Source organism: Puma concolor, chromosome E4, assembly GCF_028749965.1.
Source record: "Puma concolor isolate L17-30 chromosome E4, mPumCon1.1.hap2, whole genome shotgun sequence".
NCBI lineage: Eukaryota > Metazoa > Chordata > Mammalia > Carnivora > Felidae > Puma > Puma concolor.
The window spans coordinates 5,536,381-5,557,953 of NC_141683.1; the positions used below are offsets into that span (position 1 = coordinate 5,536,381).

A 21,573-nucleotide genomic window follows, 5' to 3' on the forward strand; every position below is an offset into this window, starting at 1 on the left:
CTGTGTGGCCTGGGAACATTCACCTGTCCGTCTTGTAAATCCAAGCTCCCTCCTCCTCTCCCCTCCAAGACCCAGGTGGCCTCAGACCTGCGGCCCGGCCTGTTTCCATGGCCAGCACTCAGCAGCCGCGTGGCTGCCCTGGTCAGAGGCCAGGACGCGTCACAGCCGTCGAGGGGCCCAGTCCCGGGCGCACAGGTTCCATCTTGGTCTGCGCCCCCCACCCCTCCCCGGCCCCCAGGAAGCAGGGGCCAGGACTTCCGGTTTCCGGCCGCCCTGGGGCAGCACAACTCGTTCTTGGCCTTGCTCCCACCACACTTGGGAGACCTGGACTCTATCCTGCGTCGGTTTTCAGCCCCACACACAGCGAGGTCGGGAGCTTGAGAAGTCCCGGGAGGCAGAGGTGCAAGCCGAGCAGGCCCCCCACTCCCCTGCTGGGCATTCCCCGCCCCCCACAACCCCGCACACCCCAAGATGCTCGCGTGCCTTCCCCTTGCAGGCACCCCTAAGTGACTGCCCTCCAGCATCACCCCGAAGCCTTTTTGAACCCCAGTTGCTCCTTCATTTCTAGAAGTGGCATAAAAAAAGGACTAGGGATCAGGAAACAGAGCGCGAGTTCCTTCCTGCGACAGTTTGCAAGATCAGGTCCATAAAGGAAAGGATAGAGGAGTAAAGACCGGAATCTGTCTCCGTTTGCCTGTTGGCTTCCCTCCCTGGGCCTAGGCCTCCACCCTCCAAGGTCTCCTGTGGGGAAATCCTACTCCCTGAAAAGGCCCCGGACATCGAAGCTCCCTCGGGTCCTCGTTAGTCATCAATATACCCTCTGACTGTGCCCAGGGACCCCACACTGAGTGTACAGTCTAGAACACAGCCAAAGGGGAGAAGCCTGGTCACTCCTGGAAGGTTCCAGAGCTCCTTGAAGGAAAGTCAGATGGTTGCCTCTGTTCAGCAAGGGGGGGGCGGGGGGAGCGGGGAGGGGCGGGAAGAGCAGACTTGGAAATGGTGACAGATCTCAAGGCACAGTGAGACCAGGTAGAAACCTGGAGAAAGAAAGGAGTCGGGGCAGAAACACACGCGCGCGCGCGCACACACACACACACACACACGGAGTAACGGAGGGGGCGTAATTCAGAGACAAAGACGCTGAGACAAGGCCTGAAGCAGAGACGCAAAGACCCTAAAGAGAAATTTCTGAATGCCTAGGTGTCCTCATCTACCTCAGTTTCAGCCACTCAACAGTGGGACCCAACGATGTTTCCTCTTCAATACCACCAAGTCCCTTAAATACTCAAAATTTTGGGGGCACCTGGGTGACTCAGTCAGTTAAGCATCCGACTTCAGCTCAGGTTCATGATCTCATGGTTCATGAGTTCGAGCCCCGCATCGGGCTCTCTGCTGTCAGCACAGAACCTGCTTCAGATCCTCTGTCCCCACCCTCTCTCTCTCCAAAATAAACATTTAAGTTTTTTTTTCAAAAATTCAAGATATTCCCCATCCTTACCCCATCTCTCCACCATTCTCCAGTTAGACTGATGCCGCCCCCCACCCCCCACTCCGTCTGCTGACAGGTCCACCTTTTCTCAAACCCCTTGCAGCTCATGTCACAATCGGATGAGCTCTCAAGATCTGGCCTCTTGCGGTCTCTTTTCCCGGCCATTCCTCTGCCTTTCTGTTGATCCGTGTCCTTATTCTGGCTGATCTGAGAGCAAAGCACCAGAATTTGGGCCAGGGAAGCAGGGAGCCAGGAAGACAGCTGGCCAGAGTGAGCTGTGGGAAAAAATGTAGAAAGGTCAGAGGACAGTAGAAGAGGCAGTGCGGGCCGGCCTGAAGGGTGGCACAGCCTGGGACACATCGGCAGAAGGAACTGAGCAAGTCCCGAGCGGGCGGTTGTGTCCTGAACAATGCTGAGAACCAGGGAGGGCTCCAGGGCCAGACTGAATTTAAGGGAAGGAGAAAAGAGGGTTTTCTGAAGACAGATTGGGTACAGACTTGGGGCTGGGACAGGACATCTGAGACTGGGAAGCTGGGCAGTGGGCACCCTTGTACCAGAAATGGCCAACTGGGACCAAGCTCATGGGATCGTGTCAGGACTGTGAGACTTTCCGAATGATCTGCCCTAGCCCCCAGCCCTGGACAGACATTGTCCCTGGATATTATCAGCAGGTGGAAGCAGGTGCAGAAAAGGAGGGGCCCTTCTGGCTGCCCTTCTCCTGTTCTCTCAAAGTCCTTTGTCAGGCCTACCCTTCACTTTATCCTAATGCCCCTTCAGCTTCTGGATCACTGACAGGGTCATCATAGACCACTTTAGATGCTGCTCTGGGTATAAAATAAGTCATAAAAGGCAGACTGGCTTGTGTTTTTTCTTTCTGTCTTTTCTTTCTTCCTTCCTTCCTCCATCCCTGGCTCCCTCCCTCCCACCCTCCTCTCTCTCTTTCTTTCCCCTAGACTCTTTTCTACCTCCTCCAAACTATGGGCTTGGTTCAGACTAACCAAAGGAGGTGGGAGTCCTGAGCAGCTCCTCCCCTGGGTCTATGTCTGGAACAGCAGTGGCTAAATACCTCAAGCTTCTAGATGGCCCTGGAGGGGGTACCACCAAGGAGGATGTGGGGTTCAGGCTCTACACCCAAGCAAAATGCAAACCGCTGAGGGCTCAGAGCCAGGGTGGAAGCTGAGGGAAGGAACACAAAGCTGTGAGAGAGAAGCTGGAAAGGCCCCTGGGGTGGGGAGTTCCCGGCTCTACCCAGGAGAGGCAGAAAATGACTCTGGCAAGGGGCGCCTGGCGGGCTCAGTCAGTAGCATGTGACTCTTGATCTTGGGGTTGTTAAGTTCAAACCCCACCTTGGATGTAGAGATTACTTAAAAATAAAATCTTTGGAGGCGCCTGGGTGGCTCAATCGATTAAGCATCTGACTTTTGATTTTGGCTCAGGTCATGATCTCACGGTTTGTGTGTTCGAGCCCAACAGTTGGGCTCCATGCAGGGCATGGAGACTGCTTAAGATTCTCTCCCTCCCTCTCCCTCTACTCCTCCCCTGCTCTGGAGTGCACGCTCTCTCTCTCTAATAAAGAAAGAAAAAAGAAAGAAGGAAGGAAGGAAGGAAGGAAGGAAGGAAGGAAGGAAGGAGAAAGAAAGAAGAAAGGAAGAAGGAAGGAAGGAAGGAAGGAAGGAAGGAAGGAAGGAAGGAAGGAAGTTAAATTAAATCTTTGGGAAAGAAAAAAAGAAAAGGAGTCTGGCAAAATGGACATATAGGCCCACAAGGCTTAAGTGAAATGACCACCCCGCCCCCCTCATCCCAGGCAACTCCTTGCCTAAGTCCTAGCTGGTTGGAGGCTAGCCAGTCAGAGCAGTCTTAGGGAGAAGGCTGGCTTTCAGATTTCAGTCGGGAATGTTAGCAGTTGGGGATTTTCTAGAGATTTCGTTACCATGATCTGGCAAAACTGAGGATCATCTCCGCCAGACTCAAGGAAAGCTGGAATTGGGGGGGGACGGGGACTTTCGAATCTCTTGCTGGTTCTCGGCTTCAAGGACAAATGGGAAACGGGTCTGGTAACCTTCCAGTCTCTCTGCGCCTTCCCGCACATACTGTCACCATGCTGTGTGCTCAGAGGACGTGTGCTCAGAGGACGCGCACCATCAGACCCCTGAATCACAGGTCCTCCCCGCCCGCAGTCCTGGTCTCCCTCGTGCCTCCATTTCTGGGGCGTGATGGGGAACGAGCTGATATGTGGAGACCACAGGCGACAATAGCAGCCATCACCCGCATTTGCAGCCCAGGGCTGGGGACACACGTCCGGTTTCTGTGCTGGGAGCAGAAATCTGTCTGCATTGGCTCCTGGGGCCCAAACTCCTCAGCTTGGATCCGGGCCTCTTGGTCCCTCACCGGGTCCTGGAGGGACAGAGTCAGGAGGAAGGGCAGGGGACCTGGCTGGAATTAAAGGGAGATACCAGGGAGTAACAGATGCTGGTTTTTCTGTTCTTCTCCCCCCTCCCCCACTACGCCTCCTCCAGCTTCCAGGGCTGGGCGGCTGCTGGCCTGGATCTCCTCGGGAGAAACTCCCTGCCCTTAACCTCGAGTTCCAGATGCCACAGCACCTCAGTTTCCTTGCGAGCCTATGAGGCGAGCTAAAATAAGGAATTATTCTTCCCGGGACACCGTAGTGGAAAGTTCTCCAAGTTTCAGGCATTCCCCCTCACCCCAACCCAACCCCGCCCCCCAACGCGCGCGCGCGCGCGCGCACACACACACACACACACACACACACACACACACACACGCACGCACGCGCGGTGTGCCCTGAGAGCAGGCTCTACTACCCTCTAGTGGCCAGAACAGAAAGGACGCTCCCACCCAGCCAACCGGGATCTTCAACCGGGATCTTCAGCAGGGAAAGTCGTCTGCAAGACGGCTGAGACAGAAAACCCACAGCACAGTTTATAAATGAGAAAGCTGAGGGTGCCCGCGGTCACCCCGAGAGTCAGGGGCACGGCTGGGACCAGAACCCAAGTCTCCTGACTCCCACTTTCACGCCCCCTCTTCCCTTCCCCCAGACTCATCCCGGGGGAGGACAGGTGCAATTGGAAAAGGGTGTCCCTCGTCGCCCCCCGCAGAGCCACGCCTGCACCTCAAATCAGCTCGCGGCTTTGATAACGGGGGTCCGTCTGAGGACCTGGCCGCCCTCTGACAGTCTTTCAGGATTCTTCTGGACTTCGCGCAGCTCCCGTCGCCGCGGTGACAACACCGTCCCTTCCCGCAGCTACCCGGGTCTCCCGGTCTCCACGGTAACCGGTGCTTTGCGACCTTCGGTTTGCAGCCGGTCGCGCTGCCAGTGCGGCAGTGGTTGCTGGGCGACGGCGGCGCGTGGCAGGGAAGCGGGCTGTTCCTGGGGGGCAGGCGGGGGGAGGGGTCATGGCGCTCGCGGGGTCCCCGGGGGGCGCGGGCTGGACCTGGCGGCCGGTGGCCCGGGACGCGCTCCTGGCGCGGGCCTTCCATTCCTGCACTGAGCTGCGGGGACGCTTCTACCTGGTGGGGGGCCTCCCGGCCGGAGGGGCGACGGAGCCGAGCGGCGACACGGTGGTCTTCGACCCGGCGGGGGGCCAGGCCTTACGGCTGGGGGCCCGGGGCGGCCCGCGGCGCAGCCACCACGACGCGGCGCCGGTGGGCGGGCGCTGGCTCTGCGTGGTGGGCGGCTGGGACGGGTCGCGCCGCGTGGCCACCGTAGCCGCGCTGGACACGGAGCGCGGAGCGTGGGAGGCGTGGAGCGCGGCCCCCGGCAGCCGCCCCCCCGCCGGCCTCAGCAGCCACACCTGCACCCGCGTCTCCGACCGCGAGCTGCGGGTGGCGGGCCGGGAGGGCGGGACCCGCACCCAGCGTCGCTACGGCAGCGTCTACACGCTACGGCTGGACCCCGGCGCCCGCACCTACAGGTATGGCATCCCGGGCCCCGCACCGTCCCCCGTCCCTTCATCTGTGCTCTGGAAAAGCGCAGGGGAACAGAATCGCAGGCACTCCGGCCACAGCCGCACCCCGGCCACAGCCGCACCCCGGCACCCGCCTCCCCCCGCACCCACCGTGACTACGATAGCGAGCTCGCTCTCTGCCGGTGCTACTCTCTCATCCGACCGCTGCTCGGTCCCTGCCTCCTTTCCATGCTTGGCACCACAGAAAGGGGCTGGGGAAAGGGCAGTACAGCACTTGTATTTTCCAGAAAACCCAACTCAGGCCCGAACTGCTGCATATCCACAGCTATAAGGAAGAGGGCTGTCACACAGCCTCACGCTCGGGTCACTGCGCTGCCCTGCTCCAAACTCCCGGGCCCCGCCCAGGCCACCAGCTCCTGCTCTTTGGGGGCTGCAACTCAGCTGAACCAGAAGTAGCCGGGCACTGGAGTCACGGGAAGCTTGGGGTACCTGTCGACTCACAACTTGTTAGGGTGGAAAGGGGCAAAAACTGTGAGGCCCAAATCCCTCCAGCCAACACCCCTTCTTTCTCCCGCAAGGAGGAACCACCTGCTGCCCCCCATCTGAGGGAGCAGCTTGCCAGGCTTGTGAGCACTGGGCAGGGGTCCCGGCAGGGGCCCCGGGGCCTGCGGCATCACTCGTGTTCCGTGGTGGGGCCCTTTGCCGTGCTGTTTGGCGGAGAAACTCTGACCAGAGCCAGAGACACCATCTGCAATGACCTGTACATCTATGACACCCGTGAGGGCCGGCTGGTTGAGGGGGGGAAGAGGGTGGGGAGAAGGTGGGAAGACGAGGAGGAGCCCCATGGTGCCAAAACGGTACCGCCTCAATAAGCACCCTCTGCTCTTCGCCAGCAGGCAGGTCTCCTCCTTCGTGGTTCCACTTCCCCTGCGCAGACCAAGGGCTGAAGCGCGTGGGCCATCGCACCTGCCTTTGGAACGACCAGCTTTACCTGGTTGGGGGTTTCGGTGAGGATGGCAGGACGCCTTGTCCACAGGTTTGCATCCTGGACCTTTTTATCTAAAGAATATGCCAAGACACATCGCCAAGCTCCCGTTTTGTTGCAAACTCGCAGCGCGTTACCACCAGAGCGATCTGCCTCATTTCACCTGCTTATTAAATTTCAACCTGAGAGTCAACATTTGTCTCTGAATCTTTGGGGGGGGGGGCGGGTGGGGGAGGCAGTGAATAAGGAGATACATCTTTATTTGCAAGGGAAAGGATAAAATATGGGGCCTCCTCTGAAACTGTGAACCATTAGCCTGATGGAGCCAAACCCCACAGATCATGGGCTTTTTTCCATGCCTCATGCAGATCCCGCCCCTAATACTGGGAGAAAGCTTGAGGCTGGAGCTGAGCATTCTGACCAAAACATTTAATTAACAAAAAAATATTACAATAGCAGAGAAAATAATAATAATAACAATAAAGAGAAATCAGAAGAAGTGGGAGTCAGGGTAGAAAAAAAACACGCAAAGGCCTTGGTCCCTAGGAGACCAACACTCCGGCTGAGGTGGACTTGGCCCCAGCCCCTTCGGAGTTTTCCTTGGCTGCTGGCTTGTCATCTTCCCCCATGAGACGAATGTTGTGCTTTTCCCGGAACTCATTTAATTCTCTTCCCTTTGCCTGAAGCTGCTGTGTAAGTGTCTCAATGATCTTCTGTATCTAGAGGGCCAGCGATAGGATTACATGAGGATTTCAGGAACCACCTTCCCCTACCTGGGATGGACTATAGTTGGGGGACGGGAAGGAGAGAGGACACCTGTAACCTCACCTCTTACCAAGTATCAATAGTAGAGCCGAGAGCCTAAAAGTATGCCTTTCTCAAACACAACGGCGTATGAGCTTTAATGTACGTTAAGAACCGCTTGGGCTGTTTATGTTTAAAATGCCACTCTGGGGGCGCCTGGGTGGCGCAGTCGGTTAAGCGTCCGACTTCAACCAGGTCACGATCTCGCGGTCCGTGAGTTCGAGCCCCGCGTCAGGCTCTGGGCTGATGGCTCGGAGCCTGGAGCCTGTTTCCGATTCTGTGTCTCCCTCTCTCTCTGCCCTCCCCCATTCATGCTCTGTCTCTCTCTGTCCCAAAAATAAATAAACGTTGAAAAAAAAAATTTAAAAAAAAAAAATAAAAAAAAAAAAATGCCACTCTGTGGGGCGGCTGGCTGGCTCGGTCAGTAGAGCATGTGACTCTTGATCGTGGGATTGTGGGTTCGAGCCCTACACTGGGCGCCGAGAGGACTTAAAAAAAAAAAAAAAAAAAAAGGATGCCACCCCATAGGCCCCCTAGCCAGTTGTTCTGAATCGGTGGGTCCAGGCAGCTGCATTTTGGGTCAGGCCTCCAGGTGACCTGGATGCAGGTGTCCCCGGACCACACTGTGAGAGACCCTGCTCTCACTGCCGCCTCTCCCCCTTGGGAGAGCCAGGCTTGTGAGCCAGGTCACAGAGTGCCAGGGAAGAGGCCGCCAGCCAGCAGTCCCTCCTGTGTGAGGAGTAAGACTTTGCACAGCATAAAAAGCACAGGCTAACAGGCTACGTGTGCCGTCTTCAACATGGGTGCCCACCCACTTCCTCCACCACGCTCCCCCAGTCCCGGCCTCCCTTCCCTCACCCCTCGGCGCCCAGAGCTTGTCCGCAGGGACTCCCGCTCACCTGCTCCTTGTTGCTCTCCAGGGCCGGCAACACCTCCTTGACCGTCCGCTCCACCAGCACGCCTCCAACCATGCGGTAGCACTTGCGGGCTTCGTCCACCTCCTTCAGGGTGTCTATCACCAGGCTGGGGTGGGAGGACAAGGCCGCTCGGAGAATCCAGCCCCGCTCCACGGCAGCCCGCCCTTACAACGCGGCCTGCCCACCTCTCCTGTCGGCGCCTCCCCAACGCCCTCACCTGTGCTCATTCAACTCCATCTCTAGCTCGGCTGCCTTGGATGCCAGACCCCGCTGTTCCTGTCGAAGGCGGTTGAAGCCAGCAATAACCTTAGAAGGTGAGAAAGAGTTAAGTGAGAGAGGAGACAGCGGGCACGGCAGAGGGTCAAGACACAACACAGGATGGCGAGCTTTGGACACCTCCCTTAGAAAAGGAGTAGAACCCACGTCTGCCATTTCGACCTTCAATCTGTCCGGAAGCCATTCACCCTGCACTGAGAGCCTGCCCTGTGTGAGAGAGAGCTCTGCTAGTCCCTCTCGCAGCTTCCCGTGTGGTGAGGAATAGGCATGTGTAATTCAGGATGGGGTGGAGAGCTACTGGGGCACCTGCAGAGAGGCTTAGACTTGCAGGTAAAGAAGCCTGTTCGGAAAGACTCTGTAGTGAGTTAACTCCTGTTTGGACCTGCCCAGCCAGCATTCTTCCCACAGGGGAGCCGCCCTCCTTAGCTCAGGGGGTGCTTGTGGGGCTACTATTCACAGGACCCTTGGCCCTTGACCACAAGGGCAGTGACCTGTTGTTCTACACCAGAGCCTCTGTACAGGCACTGATTTTGGGGGTAGAGAGAAACAGGCACAGAAGACAGGTGCAGCGAAGGCAACTACTTGTCCCGCAGAGATGATCCTCCATTCCTCCTCCTGAAATCCCCAAAGCTGCCCTAGTTCTTGAACTTGGTGGGACCCAGTTATTTAACCTTTCTTGTCATTGTGTTCAATTCTGTGAACTACCCGCTATCCTTCCAAAACACTACTTCAAAAAAGAAAAAGTTGGTCAGAGTCCATGTCTGTAGCCTGGAAACCCTAACTAACACAGGCTTCCTGAGAGACACGGCCTTAACTGAAGCCTGAAGGATGGGAAACTGGGGGAGGAAAGGGTGCAAAGGAGGCATAAGAAGTAACACACGTAAAGGCCCAGAGAAATGATTACTACCAGCTCCTTGTTCCCCAGAAACAGAGCAGGGAACCTAAAACAGCGTGAAAGCCAGACTGGGCACTAAAATCACCACCTCCGTCACTCTCAGTACAGGGCTCTGATGACTGTGTTTGGGAAGAAGTACCAGATAAAAGGCGGAAAATGTAATGAGGAAAGAAAATCGTGGGGGTGTGTGGGGGGGAAACATGAGGCCCAGAGACAAAAAACCAGGTTCAAGTTGGTCTCTGCCATATACTGGCTCTATGGCCTCGGACATTTAATCCGATGGTTCTCAACCCTGGCAACACGTTAAAGTCCCCAGGAGAGCATTTTCAAAACATGAATGGTGGAACCTCAGAACAATTACACAATCACTGGGTGAGGCCCCTGGGATCTCAGCACTTCTAACACTCCCCCATAATTCTAATGTGCATCCAGAAAGGAGAACCACCGGGTTTCCCCCTCTGGGCCTGAGTTCCCTCACCTGTGACACACACAGGGTCACCTACTTCATAGAACTGTTGCATGGTGCGGGCTAGTAGGAAAGGGCTTCGTAGGCAGGAAAAGTGCATTAACTGCTGTCATGGCCTTCTCCCCAAACCCAAGTGCCCCCTTGGCCCTTCCTGATCGGCTGAGGGCCGTGGGCCCGCCCACGCTCTCGCTCCCAGCCAGATCCTGCCCAGTCTCACGCTACTGGTGACCGCCTCATCTTTACTAGGACCTTTCATCCCCGTACCTCTCTCCACAAGGCTCATCTACAGCTGATAAGACCCTGCTGGCTGGCCTGTGCCACCCCTACATCTCTTTTCCTGCTCAAAAAACCAAGAAATAAGTCTGACTAGGACACCGTCGCCCCAGTCGTATGCTGCCTCCTCCCGGCCACCAACCTTTGATCTCCGTGTACTTCTCGCACTCATCGCAACAAACGCTTTGAAACCTAACTCCACTACCTATACCAAACTATTCCATTTATGGTTAGCTTTTCCTTCGCTATCGATGTTACAGATCAAAGTAATTTCATCTATGGAAATTCCACAACGAAACCAGATTCTCGATGCTCTCCCAGCATCCAAATGACCCTCTCTTCTGGATGTATTTTGTTGAACACATCAGTGAAATCAGCTTAAGAGTCTAAAATTTCTGAGGCCCAGACTTATTTCCCTTAGTAATTAGTAGGAATCTACTTTTCAACCACCAATTTAACACAACTAAAGGCAAGAAGAGGTTTTGTTTTCAACTCCAATTTTTGTTCAAACATTATTGCTAATTAACAACCCCTACTTCCTCTTGGCCCAGTTTATGAACTTTTAATCAAATGGCAAATTAAAATAAATCTATTTCAGTGTATGAGTTATCTACAGTTATTATGGAAAATTTCAGCCACTGGTGCCCTTAAAGGAAATGAAATCTCTTAGCAGCTAACCATAACCTAACTGTAAATTAGATGCATAGTAAACTGCCAATGAAGACAGAAAGGCTGTGATATATTCCCACGTTCTTCCTCTGAAAATACTTTTCTAACGGTCTTTTCCCTTATGGCCAGGTCAGTGTTGATTCCCTCAGCCCTACTAAAATCTTCATCTTACATGTAAACATCCCGACTGAAAAAGAATCCAATTAAATTAAAATACCAACTGTTTATCCTATTCAAAAGTAACTTCAATCCTGGCAACTATACAGAGCTCTTTACATTCTTGGCACAATTTTATACAGGACATGGTTTTCTACCCCCGCCCCCCCAGCTTTACTGACATAAAATTGACATATTACATTGTACAAGTTTAAGGTATACATTATGATTTAGTATATGTATATATTGTGAAATGATTGATAATAAAGTTAGTTAATACATCCCATATGTTAACCCTCTCTGTGTGTTCACATATAAATGCATATCAATTCCTTAAATTTTTTGGTAGAAAAGCTTTCCAATTTTAGTGCATTTCTAATTTTCAACTATGCAGGCCTGCCTTCTAATCTTTACTGTTGTCTTCTTTGAAATTTTAAATATGCAAAGGCAACCTCTTTTAAAAAAATTTTTTTAATGTTTATTTTTGAGAGACAGACTGAGCAGGGGAGGGGCAGAGAGAGACAGAGGGAGAGGGAGACACAGAAACTGAAGCAGGCTCCAGGCTCTGAGCTGTCAGCACAGAGCCTGACACGGGGCTCCAATTCAAGAAACCTGGGATCATGACTTGAGCCGAAGTCGGACCAACTGACTGAGCCACCCAAGCACCCCTGCAACCTCTTTTTAAATACCTGTTTTTTCCACAGTCCTACAATATTGCACCTTCCGCCCAAGGTTTGTAAGGAAAAGAACACTACTATATGCCAGGCACTCTGCTCGACTCTATCTCATTTAATTCTAAAACAAACAAACAAAAACACAGTATAAGACCTGTACCTTCATTTTATGGGTCAGTAGACCAAAGATGGTGGAGAGACAAAGAGGGAGGAGGGAGGAGGGAGGAGGGGAAGGGGAGGGGGAGGGGGAGGGGGAGGGAGAGGGAGAGGGAGGGGAGGGGAGGGGAGGAGATGGGGGGGTGGGGTGGACAGGCAGCAGGGGAGGGGGCAGGCAGCAGGGGAGGAGGAGGGAGGGGAGGGAGGGGGGAGGGAGAGAGAGAGAGAATGTGTAAGCACAGCAAGCTGCAGAACTGGTACCTCTACCCAGCTCTGTGGAACTCTAAGGACCCTTTTCTAACTGATGTATTATTCCCGGCTTGTCATACGTCACCTCTCACAGAGGTCAAACTAGGGGGTGTCTGGCTGAGACAGTTGGAAGAGCATGTGAATCTTGACCCAGGGATTGTGAGTTCAAGCCCAACACTGGATGGAGAGATTACTTAAAAAATAAAATCTTAAAAAAAAAAAAAAAAAAAAGAAGTCAAACTAGTTTTGTATGATTTATTTGCCTGTTTTATTTTTTCTTTCTTTTTTCTTTTGTTTAATCACTACCGTATAGTTTTGGTAACTTTACAAAAAATCTGCAATCAATACCTTTATCCCCAAAATGTCCTTTGGTCTTTTTTTTTTTCTTGTCCTTTGGTCTTCTTACCTACATGATATTTACTCTTATTGGTTCACTGAAGAATAGAATAACAGGTCAAGAATTACGACTGGGTGTGTCTGGAAAAGCATTTTATAGGGTATCACTCACTAAATATCTTCTTTTCAGTTCAGTGCCCTCTTTTCCTGACGAACATACTCAGCTGTCAAAGAAAACTTCTTTGGGGCGCCTGGGTGGCTCAGTCGGTTAAGCGGCCGACTTCGGCTCAGGTCATGATCTCGAGGTCCGTGAGTTCGAGCCCCGCGTCGGGCTCTGTGCTGACAGCTCAGAGCCTGGAGCCTGTTTCCACTTCTGTGTCTCCCTCTCTCTGACCCTCCCCCGTTCATGCTCTGTCTCTGTCTCAAAAATAAATAAAAACATTAAAAAAAATTAAAAAGAAAAAAGAAAACTTCTTTGACCTTATTACTCCAAAAAATAATGGTTCTAAGCCCTTCTCTTCATCTTTTTTTTTTTTTTTTTTAAAGTAGGCTTGCCGCCCAGCATGGAGCCTGTTGTGGGCCCCAAATCACAACCCAGAGATCAAGACCTGAGCTGAGATCCAGAGTAGGGCACTCAACTGACTGAGCCATGCAGTCGCCCCTTCATCATGTTTTTAGGACTAGTCTATACTCACTGCCTCGACTTCCTCACCTCCCATTCATTCCCAGCCCACTTTAAACTGCTTTCTATCTACACTAGTTATTAAACTATTACTATTTATTAAACTAACTTCTCAAAGATCATGAATGGCCTCCCGCCTAACCCAACAATTTTTTCTCAATGTTCACTCTGCTGCTTTGAAACTCTCTTAAGTAGCACACGGTAAGGTGGAACTAGCCCAAACTTCTGAGTCTATTGTGGACGGGTTCATATCCTAGTGTTTTGCTGTTTACTTGCTGTATGACCAAGCTACTTAACTTCTCTTGGTTTCCTCACTTATAAAATGGAGTTAATACACCATAAAGCAGGGTTTCTAAAAGTCAGCACTACTGAAGTTTTGGGCAGGAAAATACTTTCTTATGGGGGGCTGTCCTGTGCATTGTAAGATATTTAGCAACCTCCCTGATTCCACCTACTAAAAGCCAGCAGCAACTCCTACTTGTGACAACCAAAAATGTCTCCAGGCAATGCCAAATTTCTTGGGGGGGCGGGGGGGGGGGGGAGTCCCAGCAAGCGGAGAACCATTGTCTCAGGGTAGCAATGAGGACTGAACTGAGAGGCCCAGTGTAATGTACATTCTCTTCTCACTTTTAGCTTCCAGGACCCTTCAGTTCCTTGGTTCTCCAACCTGTCTTAACACTCCGTTCCCCTTCCTGAAGTTCTTCCTCTCATCCCAACAGTGGAGAAGGATCTAAGATTCTTTTCACAGCACTTCTCCCTTTATTACCTATACTATTTCAACTGGTATTCTTAGCTACCTCTGTGGTTCCAACAACTGCCTTCATTTGACTGCCTGCAAATCCAGGCCTCAGAAATTCTAGACCCAAATTTCAAGTTAGAGGAAGGCATTCGGAAGTCAGTCAGAAATGGCTTCAAAATCCGTGAGCGAGTTACCCCTTTTCTGAATCTCAGTTTCTTCACCAAGAACATAAAGGTAATATCAGTCTCCTAGCATGTTTGTGAAGATCAATTAGTTACATCAAGAACTTAGGACAGGGGCGCCTGGGTGGCTCAGTCGGTTGAGCGTCCGACTTCGGCTCAGGTCAGGCTCTCGCGATCTGTGAGTTCGAGCCCCGCGTCGGGCTCTGTGCTGACAGCTCAGAGCCTGGAGCCTGTTTCAGATTCTATGCCTCCCTCTTCCTCTGACCCTCCCCTGTTCATGCTCTCTCTCGCTCTCTCTGTCTCAAAAATAAATAAATGTTTAAAAAAAAAAATTAAAGGGGCGCCTGGGTGGCGCAGTCGGTTAAGCGTCCGACTTCAGCCAGGTCACGATCTCGCGGTCCGGGAGTTCGAGCCCCGCGTCAGGCTCTGGGCTGATGGCTCGGAGCCTGGAGCCTGTTTCCGATTCTGTGTCTCCCTCTCTCTCTGCCCCTCCCCCGTTCATGCTCTGTCTCTCTCTGTCCCAAAAATAAATAAAAACGTTGAAAAAAAAAATTAAAAAAAAAAACAAAAAAAAAAACAAAGCTGAACTGATCATCTTTTACCCCGTTTTAAACTGTTCCCTTTTCTTGTCTCCCCTAGTTCTGCTAATGACACCACCCTGGCCCTCCAGGTAGGAAACCCTGGTTTCATCTTTAAACACACCTTTATCGCAACAACTGCCAAGTTTATTGCATCAACCTCAGCAATTTTTCTTTGGCTCACTGACATCACCCTACTTCGAGCCTTCATTATCTCTTGTCTAAACTACTCCTGTCGTCTTCTAAATTATCTCCCTAGTTTTGGACTCTCCAAAATCATCCTATACGCTGCTGGTAACTTAATTTTCCTAACACTTGGATGACACAGCAAACTGTTCGTGACATATTAGGTTTACAATGCAGATTGCAAAATGGTATATACTGTACAATGCTATTGTACTGGACGAATATTATAAAGTATGCAAGTATGTAAAGAACACACATCCTCCCTTTCCATCTACACATGCATATACAAAAACATAAAAGAGGGGGAGAAACCTCTTTTGGAGCATATCAAAGGATATACTCCAAAATGGTAATAATAGTTATCTTTTGGAAAGTAGGCTCATGGGTAAATTCACTTATTTTGTGCTTTTTCCTGTGTTTCCCACATTTTCCATAATAAACATGCCTTATTTTAGGTAGCAGAAAAAAAAAAAACAATAGTATACCATATATCCTTCTGTGACTCGGGCACTGCTTACATTAAAGAGTTCCAAATTCTTGGGGCACCTGGGTGGCTCAGTCAGTGGAGCATCTAGCTCTTGCTTTCAGTTCAGGGCATGATCTCACAGTTCATGAGTTCAAGCCCCCGCATAGGGCTCTGAGCTGACAGTGCAGAGCCTGCTTGGGATTCTTCTCCCTCACTCTCTGCCCCTCCGCTGCTTGCTCGCACATGCTCTCTCTCTTTCTGTCACACACACACACTCTCTCTCTCTCTCAAAATAAACTTAAAAAAAAAAAAAAAAAAGGTTCCAAATTCTTTGCCAGGCAAAGACTCAGCTTGCTTGAAGCACCACAACTTTCTTATACCTTGTGATTTAGCTAAACTAACCACTCACTGTCAGCCTGTGCTTTCCCTAGGTCTCTTCTTCTCATCCTATTCCCTATATTCTATTTCCATTACCACCTGTTCAAATCTATCCAATCCTTCAGGCCCAGCTCAAATATCTTCAATACGGTCGTGCTGTAAATGGAAAAATAGATCTGTCTGATTCTCAACTCGCTCACTCAGTTAAAAGCCCCACCCTTCCAGTTACTGACTTTGGGTGAGTTAACCAAAGTCTCTGAAACTCGAATGTCCTTACCTACAATATAGGTAGGTAAGGTATAGGAAGACAACATAACCTACCCAAATGGCATAATAAATTAACAGAAGATAAAACAAATGCCTAGTACAATGTTACTTCCTTCTATCTTGTTTATAAGGGACCTACGTGGCTCACGTTTGCAGCAGTGATCACACACACACACACACACACACACACACACACACACACATCTTTAAAGTAAGCTCCAGGCCCAACGTGGGGCTTGAACACATGACCCTAAGATCAAGAGTCACATGCTCCACCTACTGGGCCAGCCAGGCACCCTGATAAATCTTATGTTTTTTACCCAGTGTTCTCTCTAGAACACAAAGACCACAGAATGTTAAGCAAGAACAGCCTCCGAACTCAATTATCACAACGCTCAGCCCTCTTTGAGGGGTTCTCTTCTTCCTCCACAACCCCTTAAATATTGGCTCCACCCTCGTTCTGCTTCTTTTCTCACTTTCTGTACAAACCCTAGAGGATTTCACCCACAACCATGGCTTTGTCTACCGTCCATAAGCTTGTAATTCTCTAATCCGTATCTCTGACTCAGGTTTCCGTAACTCAAGATTTATAAATCAAACCAACTACTAGATGTCTCTACTTGACCGTCCCACAAGAAACCCAAACTCAACCCCCTAAAATAAACGTATTTTCCCTCCCAGACATTTCCGGTCTTCCTACATTCCCTACGGCACCAGCATCCATCAAAGACAGAGATCTGAGAAATATCCCAGATCCCTCTCTATCCCTTTTTCCCCACATTCGAGTCTTGCACCCCATGCTATACTTTGTCTACCTGCACCCTAAACATGCCAGGCAGTTTTATGCCTCGGTGCTTTTAAGTGCCTTATTCCCTCTACCTAGGAAATTCCCCAATTCCTTCTTTGCCTGACTAACTCCTCTCATCCTTTAGAATTCACTGGAAGGAATATCTCTTCCAGAAGGGGAAAGAAGAAAAACAAAACAAAACAAAAAAAAACCCCTAGCATTTATTAAGCACATACTATATTCCAATCACTGTGCAAAAACACCCTGAATACCTTTTTTGACTAATAATCAAAATAGTGATGAGGTACGCACCATTATACGTAATTTTTATTTTAGAGCATGTGCACATGCGGGACAGAGGGAGAGAATGTTAAGCAGGCTCCATGCCTGGCACGGAGCTCGACTTGGGGCTCGATCCCACGACCTAGGATCATGACCTGAGCCAAAATCAAGAGTCGGATGCCCAAGAGACCAAGCCACCCAGGCGCCCCTGCACCATTATATTTTTACAGGAGAGCAAGGTGAAAGAAGTCACCTATACAAAATAAATAGCAGAAATGTGATTCAAACACAGATCTGTCAAACCCAAGTGCACTTCTTACGCTCTTAGCCACCCCACTATACCACAGCTTCCCTTTCCCACCCGTTCCTCGAATCTCATAACCTCTTGCTAGGGGATCCCTCCTTTAGCTACCATAAAGAGGGGCCCGTGTGGAATACTGTACATTGAGTCTGTGAGCTAACTTGAGAACAAGATCTAGGTTTCCCTATACACAGCAGAGGGCCTGGCACAAGGCAGACCCTCAGAAAGTATTAGGTTTCTTTTCCCTTCCTTTCCATCTCTCTCCCCCCTCCCCTGCAGAAACTCTTTCTCCGCCCCCCCGCCAAAACCCCACAGCACTTTATACCTGTTAGAACACTCACCTTCTGCTTCATATTAGCATTTTGTATGTGTTATTTTACTATGGGCTCTTTGCATGGGGCAATTTGAAAAACCCTTATGCAGATACCTTTGCCTGTAGCAACTGTTCCACAAATAAATGATAAGTGAACCTGTAATTAGAAGAGCTCTTGTTTATGTTTCCCTTTCTATCATGGAGATTTCTTCCCACTCCCATTAAAACACTAGCCTCACTATTAGCAAATGGCTCCCATGCCACAAAAGGCTTTCTGAGTTATTTATCAAACATCTCGCGATGCCAGAGACTGGGGGAAATGCAAACTCGGGTTAGGAACGGGTTTCTGGTCGCTAAAGAAATTCAGTCTTACAATGAGTCCCGAATCAAAACAGTATGGAACACTAGACTGTTCGAGTATGTGAGTCACGTGGCTCTGCAGGGTGAGGGCGACTGTCAACGTGGTTTCAGGGTCACGTAACAGACCACATACAACCAGCCCGTTGACTAATCCCCTGGGATTCGTTACGAGCTGCCTTGCCCAGCCTATCCTGTTTGAGGGTGCGGAGAAGTGGGGAAAGTGACGACCTATCTCCCCTCACAACTGCGCATCCTCCCACACCCCGCATCTCGGGGCTCTCGCCTCCTGCTGGCTCACCCAACACCCCCAAGGGAGGCGTGGCCTTCACCTACCAACCCTTTGGCTCTCTCCCTGGGGGCTCGGCCAGCTTCTCCAAGGACCCTCCCCTCTCTGGGCGGCCTCGCAAAGGTGGGACTGGAGTGAGGCCTGCACCGGCCACAGGCTCCCCCCCCTCTCTCCGCATCGACTTCGGACCTGGCCTGGCTGCCCTCCTTCGCGTTCTCCGCTCCTCACCTGCTCTGCCGACACCGCCCCTTTCCCCGCGCCGCTGCCGCTGCTCTTGCCGGCGCGACCGCTGCTCTCCGCCATCTTCGCCGCCTGCTGGGCTTCCGGCCTGCGCAGCCCCGCCCCGCCGTGCGTCACATCCGGTCTGGGAGTTACCGCCCACTCGCCCCGGTGCCTCTGCCTCCAGGCCGCTCTTCGGTTCGGATCCTGCGGATGGTTTTGGCTGTGTCTTCATGTAGGACCTACCGTCTGCCCCGCCGGCCGCGGTGAATTCCGCCTGCGGTGCTTTAACTTGTGCAACAGAGACACTGCCCCTGGGAGAGGGGCAGAACCCTTTCGGACGGGTTAACCGGAGAGTGGGGGCGCGGGTTGGGATCTGGGTGCCAGTGCCCTCTGCCCAGCACGGGGCGGTGGGAAAGGAGGGAAGGTGAATTTCCCCTCAAGAGATTCCGGGGTAAGGGGTGGGGGTGGGGGGGGATAGGTTTTGAGCAGCAAAGCTGTGCAGGTGTGCAGTCAGAAAGAGAGGCTGGGAAAAACAAGGAAGTTTCATGGAGATGACTTTTGAAGCGCGGATAGGTTTGGCTGAGGAAAATGGCTTCAGTTTAATATGAGATCACTGGAAGTCGAGGTATTCAGGTGCCCAGTAGAGCCCTTTCCTCCATCTTCCCACTTTATGATCTCTTCCTGTAGCCCATAATTACTTACAGTAAAGAGTGTTTTGAAGACTTAGGGGGTGTTACTGGCAGGGCCCTGATTCGGCCCCACAGTGTGAAAAGTCAGAGAAGCCTAGAAATGTACTCCTTGAGGGAGGGGCCGGTGTCCTGATTTCTCACCATCTTCAGGCTGGGCTTCATCATCAGGCCTCCTCACCAGCTCCTGTCCCTTCTTTTGTGTCCTGGACTCCGGATCCCTCGACCGTCAGTACTTTGTGCACAGCCCAGGTAACACGTTTTGTTCTGTCCTCAGTGCCTCAGTAGATGCTCAGTAAATGTTTGTTAAATGACCAGATGGTGGGAAACACTGGGGTACCAACCATCCACAGAACATTTCATCAGTGGGTGGTTGTGCCCCGTTAAGAGCACAAATCAAAGGGCAGTCCAGCCCTCCCGCCTCCCCATTTGAGACCCTTATCATTAAACTGGGATTTTCCCGTGCTGGGAAATCTGAGTCCTGCCTTGTGCCATTCACAGGCCCAGAGCCATGGCCATCTTCTCTTCTTCCTGGGAACTACCGCTGGTGGCTGTGTGCCAGGTAACCTCAACCCCAGACAAGCAGCAGAACTTTAAAACATGCGCAGAGCTTGTTCGAGAGGCTGCCAGACTGGGTGCTTGCCTGGCTTTCCTGCCGGAGGCATTTGACTTCGTTGCGAGGGACCCTGCAGAGACGCTCCGCCTGTCTGAGCCACTGGATGGGAACCTTTTAGGAGGATATACCCAGCTTGCCAGGTATCAGGGCAAGGGGGAGGAAAAGGTAGTTTCTTTGTTGGGCACTTGTCCCTGAGTTGCCAGGTGGGAGGGTAGAACCTTGAGAAGGGTCGTCCGTGTCGTGTCGCCTCCTCCCCCTGCCCCCCTCCTCCCCCAGGGAATGTGGACTCTGGCTGTCCTTGGGTGGTTTCCACGAGCGAGGCCAGGACTGGGAACAGACTCAGAAAATCTACAATTGTCATGTGCTTCTGGACAACAAGGGTGAGACTTCAGAACTCTCCAGCCTCCCTCTTCCCAGGCTTTGCTACCTAAAGTAAGATCCTCCAGAACTGTTACGCAACTCTTTGCTTGGTCAAGGGGCATCTGTACTTCGCATCCTAGCTTACAAGCTAGCTCCCTGGGAGGAGAGGAACGAAGTTGGGTGCTTCTAGGGCACCAGCACTGAGCACTCCTTCTCCATCTTGCTCCAGGGTCAGTAGTGGCCACTTACAGGAAGACCCATCTGTGTGACGTGGAGATTCCAGGGCAGGGGCCTATGCGTGAGAGCAACTCTACCATTCCGGGGCCCAGTCTTGAGTCTCCTGTCAGCACACCAGCAGGCAAGGTGGGAGTTGTGAGAGGAGGAGATGCGGGATCAGGAACACGAGGGAGGAGAGTAGGAACACTCTGAGGTGGTAACAGAGGCTGGAAAGCCCTAAGGAGCGGGGTAGGGAGGTAACGACTAGATGCTGTGACGAACAGAATAGGGGTGTCAGGCTCTTTTTCATTGCAGATTGGTCTAGCGATCTGCTACGATATGCGCTTTCCTGAACTCTCTCTGGCATTGGCTCAGGCTGGAGCAGAAATACTTACCTACCCTTCAGCTTTCGGATCTGTTACGGGCCCAGCCCACTGGGAGGTAAGAGACCCTCCCTTCAAAACCCAAGGGCCTCCTCTAAACTTCCTTCTCCACCCTTGGCCCTACCAGCCGAAGAAAAGATTTTCCTCCCCTTCCCACCCAGGGGGAAGCATTCATTCCCTAGATTGCTGCCCTTCACATTAGAGAACAGGTAACAGTAAATCATTCCTAGGCAGTTATCAGAATGGTCACAAGGAGTAGACTGGCCCGTAACATCCGTCACCTATCAGTTCCCCACTGGACGTTCCATGTACGTAAGTGAACTCACGTCTCCTCATCCCCAGGTGTTGCTGCGGGCCCGTGCCATTGAAACCCAGTGCTACGTCGTGGCAGCAGCACAGTGTGGACGCCACCACGAGAAGAGAGCAAGTTATGGCCATAGCATGGTGGTGGATCCCTGGGGTACAGTGGTGGCCCGCTGCTCTGAAGGACCGGGCCTCTGCCTTGCCCGAATCGACCTCAGTTATCTGCGACAGCTGCGCCAACAGCTGCCTGTGTTCCAGCACCGCAGGCCTGACCTCTACGGCAGTCTGGGCCACCCACGGTCTTAAGACTGACTTCTGTGAGCTGACACTCCCATCGTGAGCTGGCGTTGCCGTGACTTGATGGCGGGACCCAGGCGCGGCTCCCCTCACTTGGAGAAGCTCGGACTGCCTTGGCGGAACACAGGCTCAGCTTCTCGAGAAAGAAGAAACTTTCGCCTGAGCTCCCATTTCAGTTTCAGAAAGGTGGAATTTTCTACAGTCACTGTTTATTTCATGAAAACTGAAGTTATGCGGAGGGCTGAGCAGCACTGGCATTGAAAAAAATAGAATCATCACAAAGTCTGTGTCTGGACATCTCCTTTGGGAGCTGAAAGGGGGAGGTGGGGTCGTACCAGCCGGACGAGGCTCCGGTTCTAGGCCTTCTGGCTCCTTCGACAAGCCTCCCTGCCCCGATCAAAGTGCGACACTC

The 21,573-nt window shown here is 51.9% G+C and overlaps 3 protein-coding genes across 9 annotated transcripts; 2 read left to right on the top strand and 1 right to left on the bottom strand.

The window, feature by feature from the left end:
• The first annotated feature begins 4,277 nt into the window (after positions 1-4,277).
• Positions 4,278-6,593, top strand: KLHDC9 (kelch domain containing 9). Of its 2 annotated transcripts, none has more exons than XM_086693876.1 (4): positions 4,278-5,421; positions 5,741-5,900; positions 5,994-6,192; positions 6,316-6,593. In XM_086693876.1, exons 1-4 carry the CDS (start codon positions 4,904-4,906, stop codon positions 6,360-6,362), a joined length of 924 nt encoding a protein of 307 aa, XP_086550002.1. In that variant the 5' UTR covers positions 4,278-4,903; the 3' UTR covers positions 6,363-6,593. The 2 variants fall into 2 exon arrangements, with proteins under 2 accessions (XP_086550002.1, XP_025787259.2); XM_025931474.2 differs by having other exon boundaries at positions 4,297-5,421; positions 6,312-6,593.
• Positions 6,594-6,808: 215 nt separating this feature from the next.
• PFDN2 (prefoldin subunit 2) lies at positions 6,809-18,458 on the bottom strand. Its single transcript, XM_086693883.1, has 4 exons — positions 18,307-18,458; positions 8,339-8,427; positions 8,104-8,227; positions 6,809-7,119 (listed from the first exon to the last, which is right to left on the bottom strand). The coding sequence occupies exons 1-4, from the start codon at positions 18,379-18,381 to the stop codon at positions 6,943-6,945; spliced, it is 465 nt and encodes a 154-aa protein (XP_086550009.1). The 5' UTR covers positions 18,382-18,458; the 3' UTR covers positions 6,809-6,942.
• Positions 18,418-21,446, top strand: NIT1 (nitrilase 1). Of its 6 annotated transcripts, none has more exons than XM_025915252.2 (7): positions 18,418-18,563; positions 19,140-19,238; positions 19,488-19,742; positions 19,879-19,982; positions 20,192-20,325; positions 20,494-20,619; positions 20,904-21,446. In XM_025915252.2, exons 1-7 carry the CDS (start codon positions 18,511-18,513, stop codon positions 21,168-21,170), a joined length of 1,038 nt encoding a protein of 345 aa, XP_025771037.2. In that variant the 5' UTR covers positions 18,418-18,510; the 3' UTR covers positions 21,171-21,446. The 6 variants fall into 6 exon arrangements, with proteins under 6 accessions (XP_025771037.2, XP_086550005.1, XP_086550003.1 ...); XM_086693877.1 differs by having other exon boundaries at positions 18,420-18,532; XM_086693878.1 differs by having other exon boundaries at positions 18,448-18,579.
• Positions 21,447-21,573: the final 127 nt, after the last annotated feature.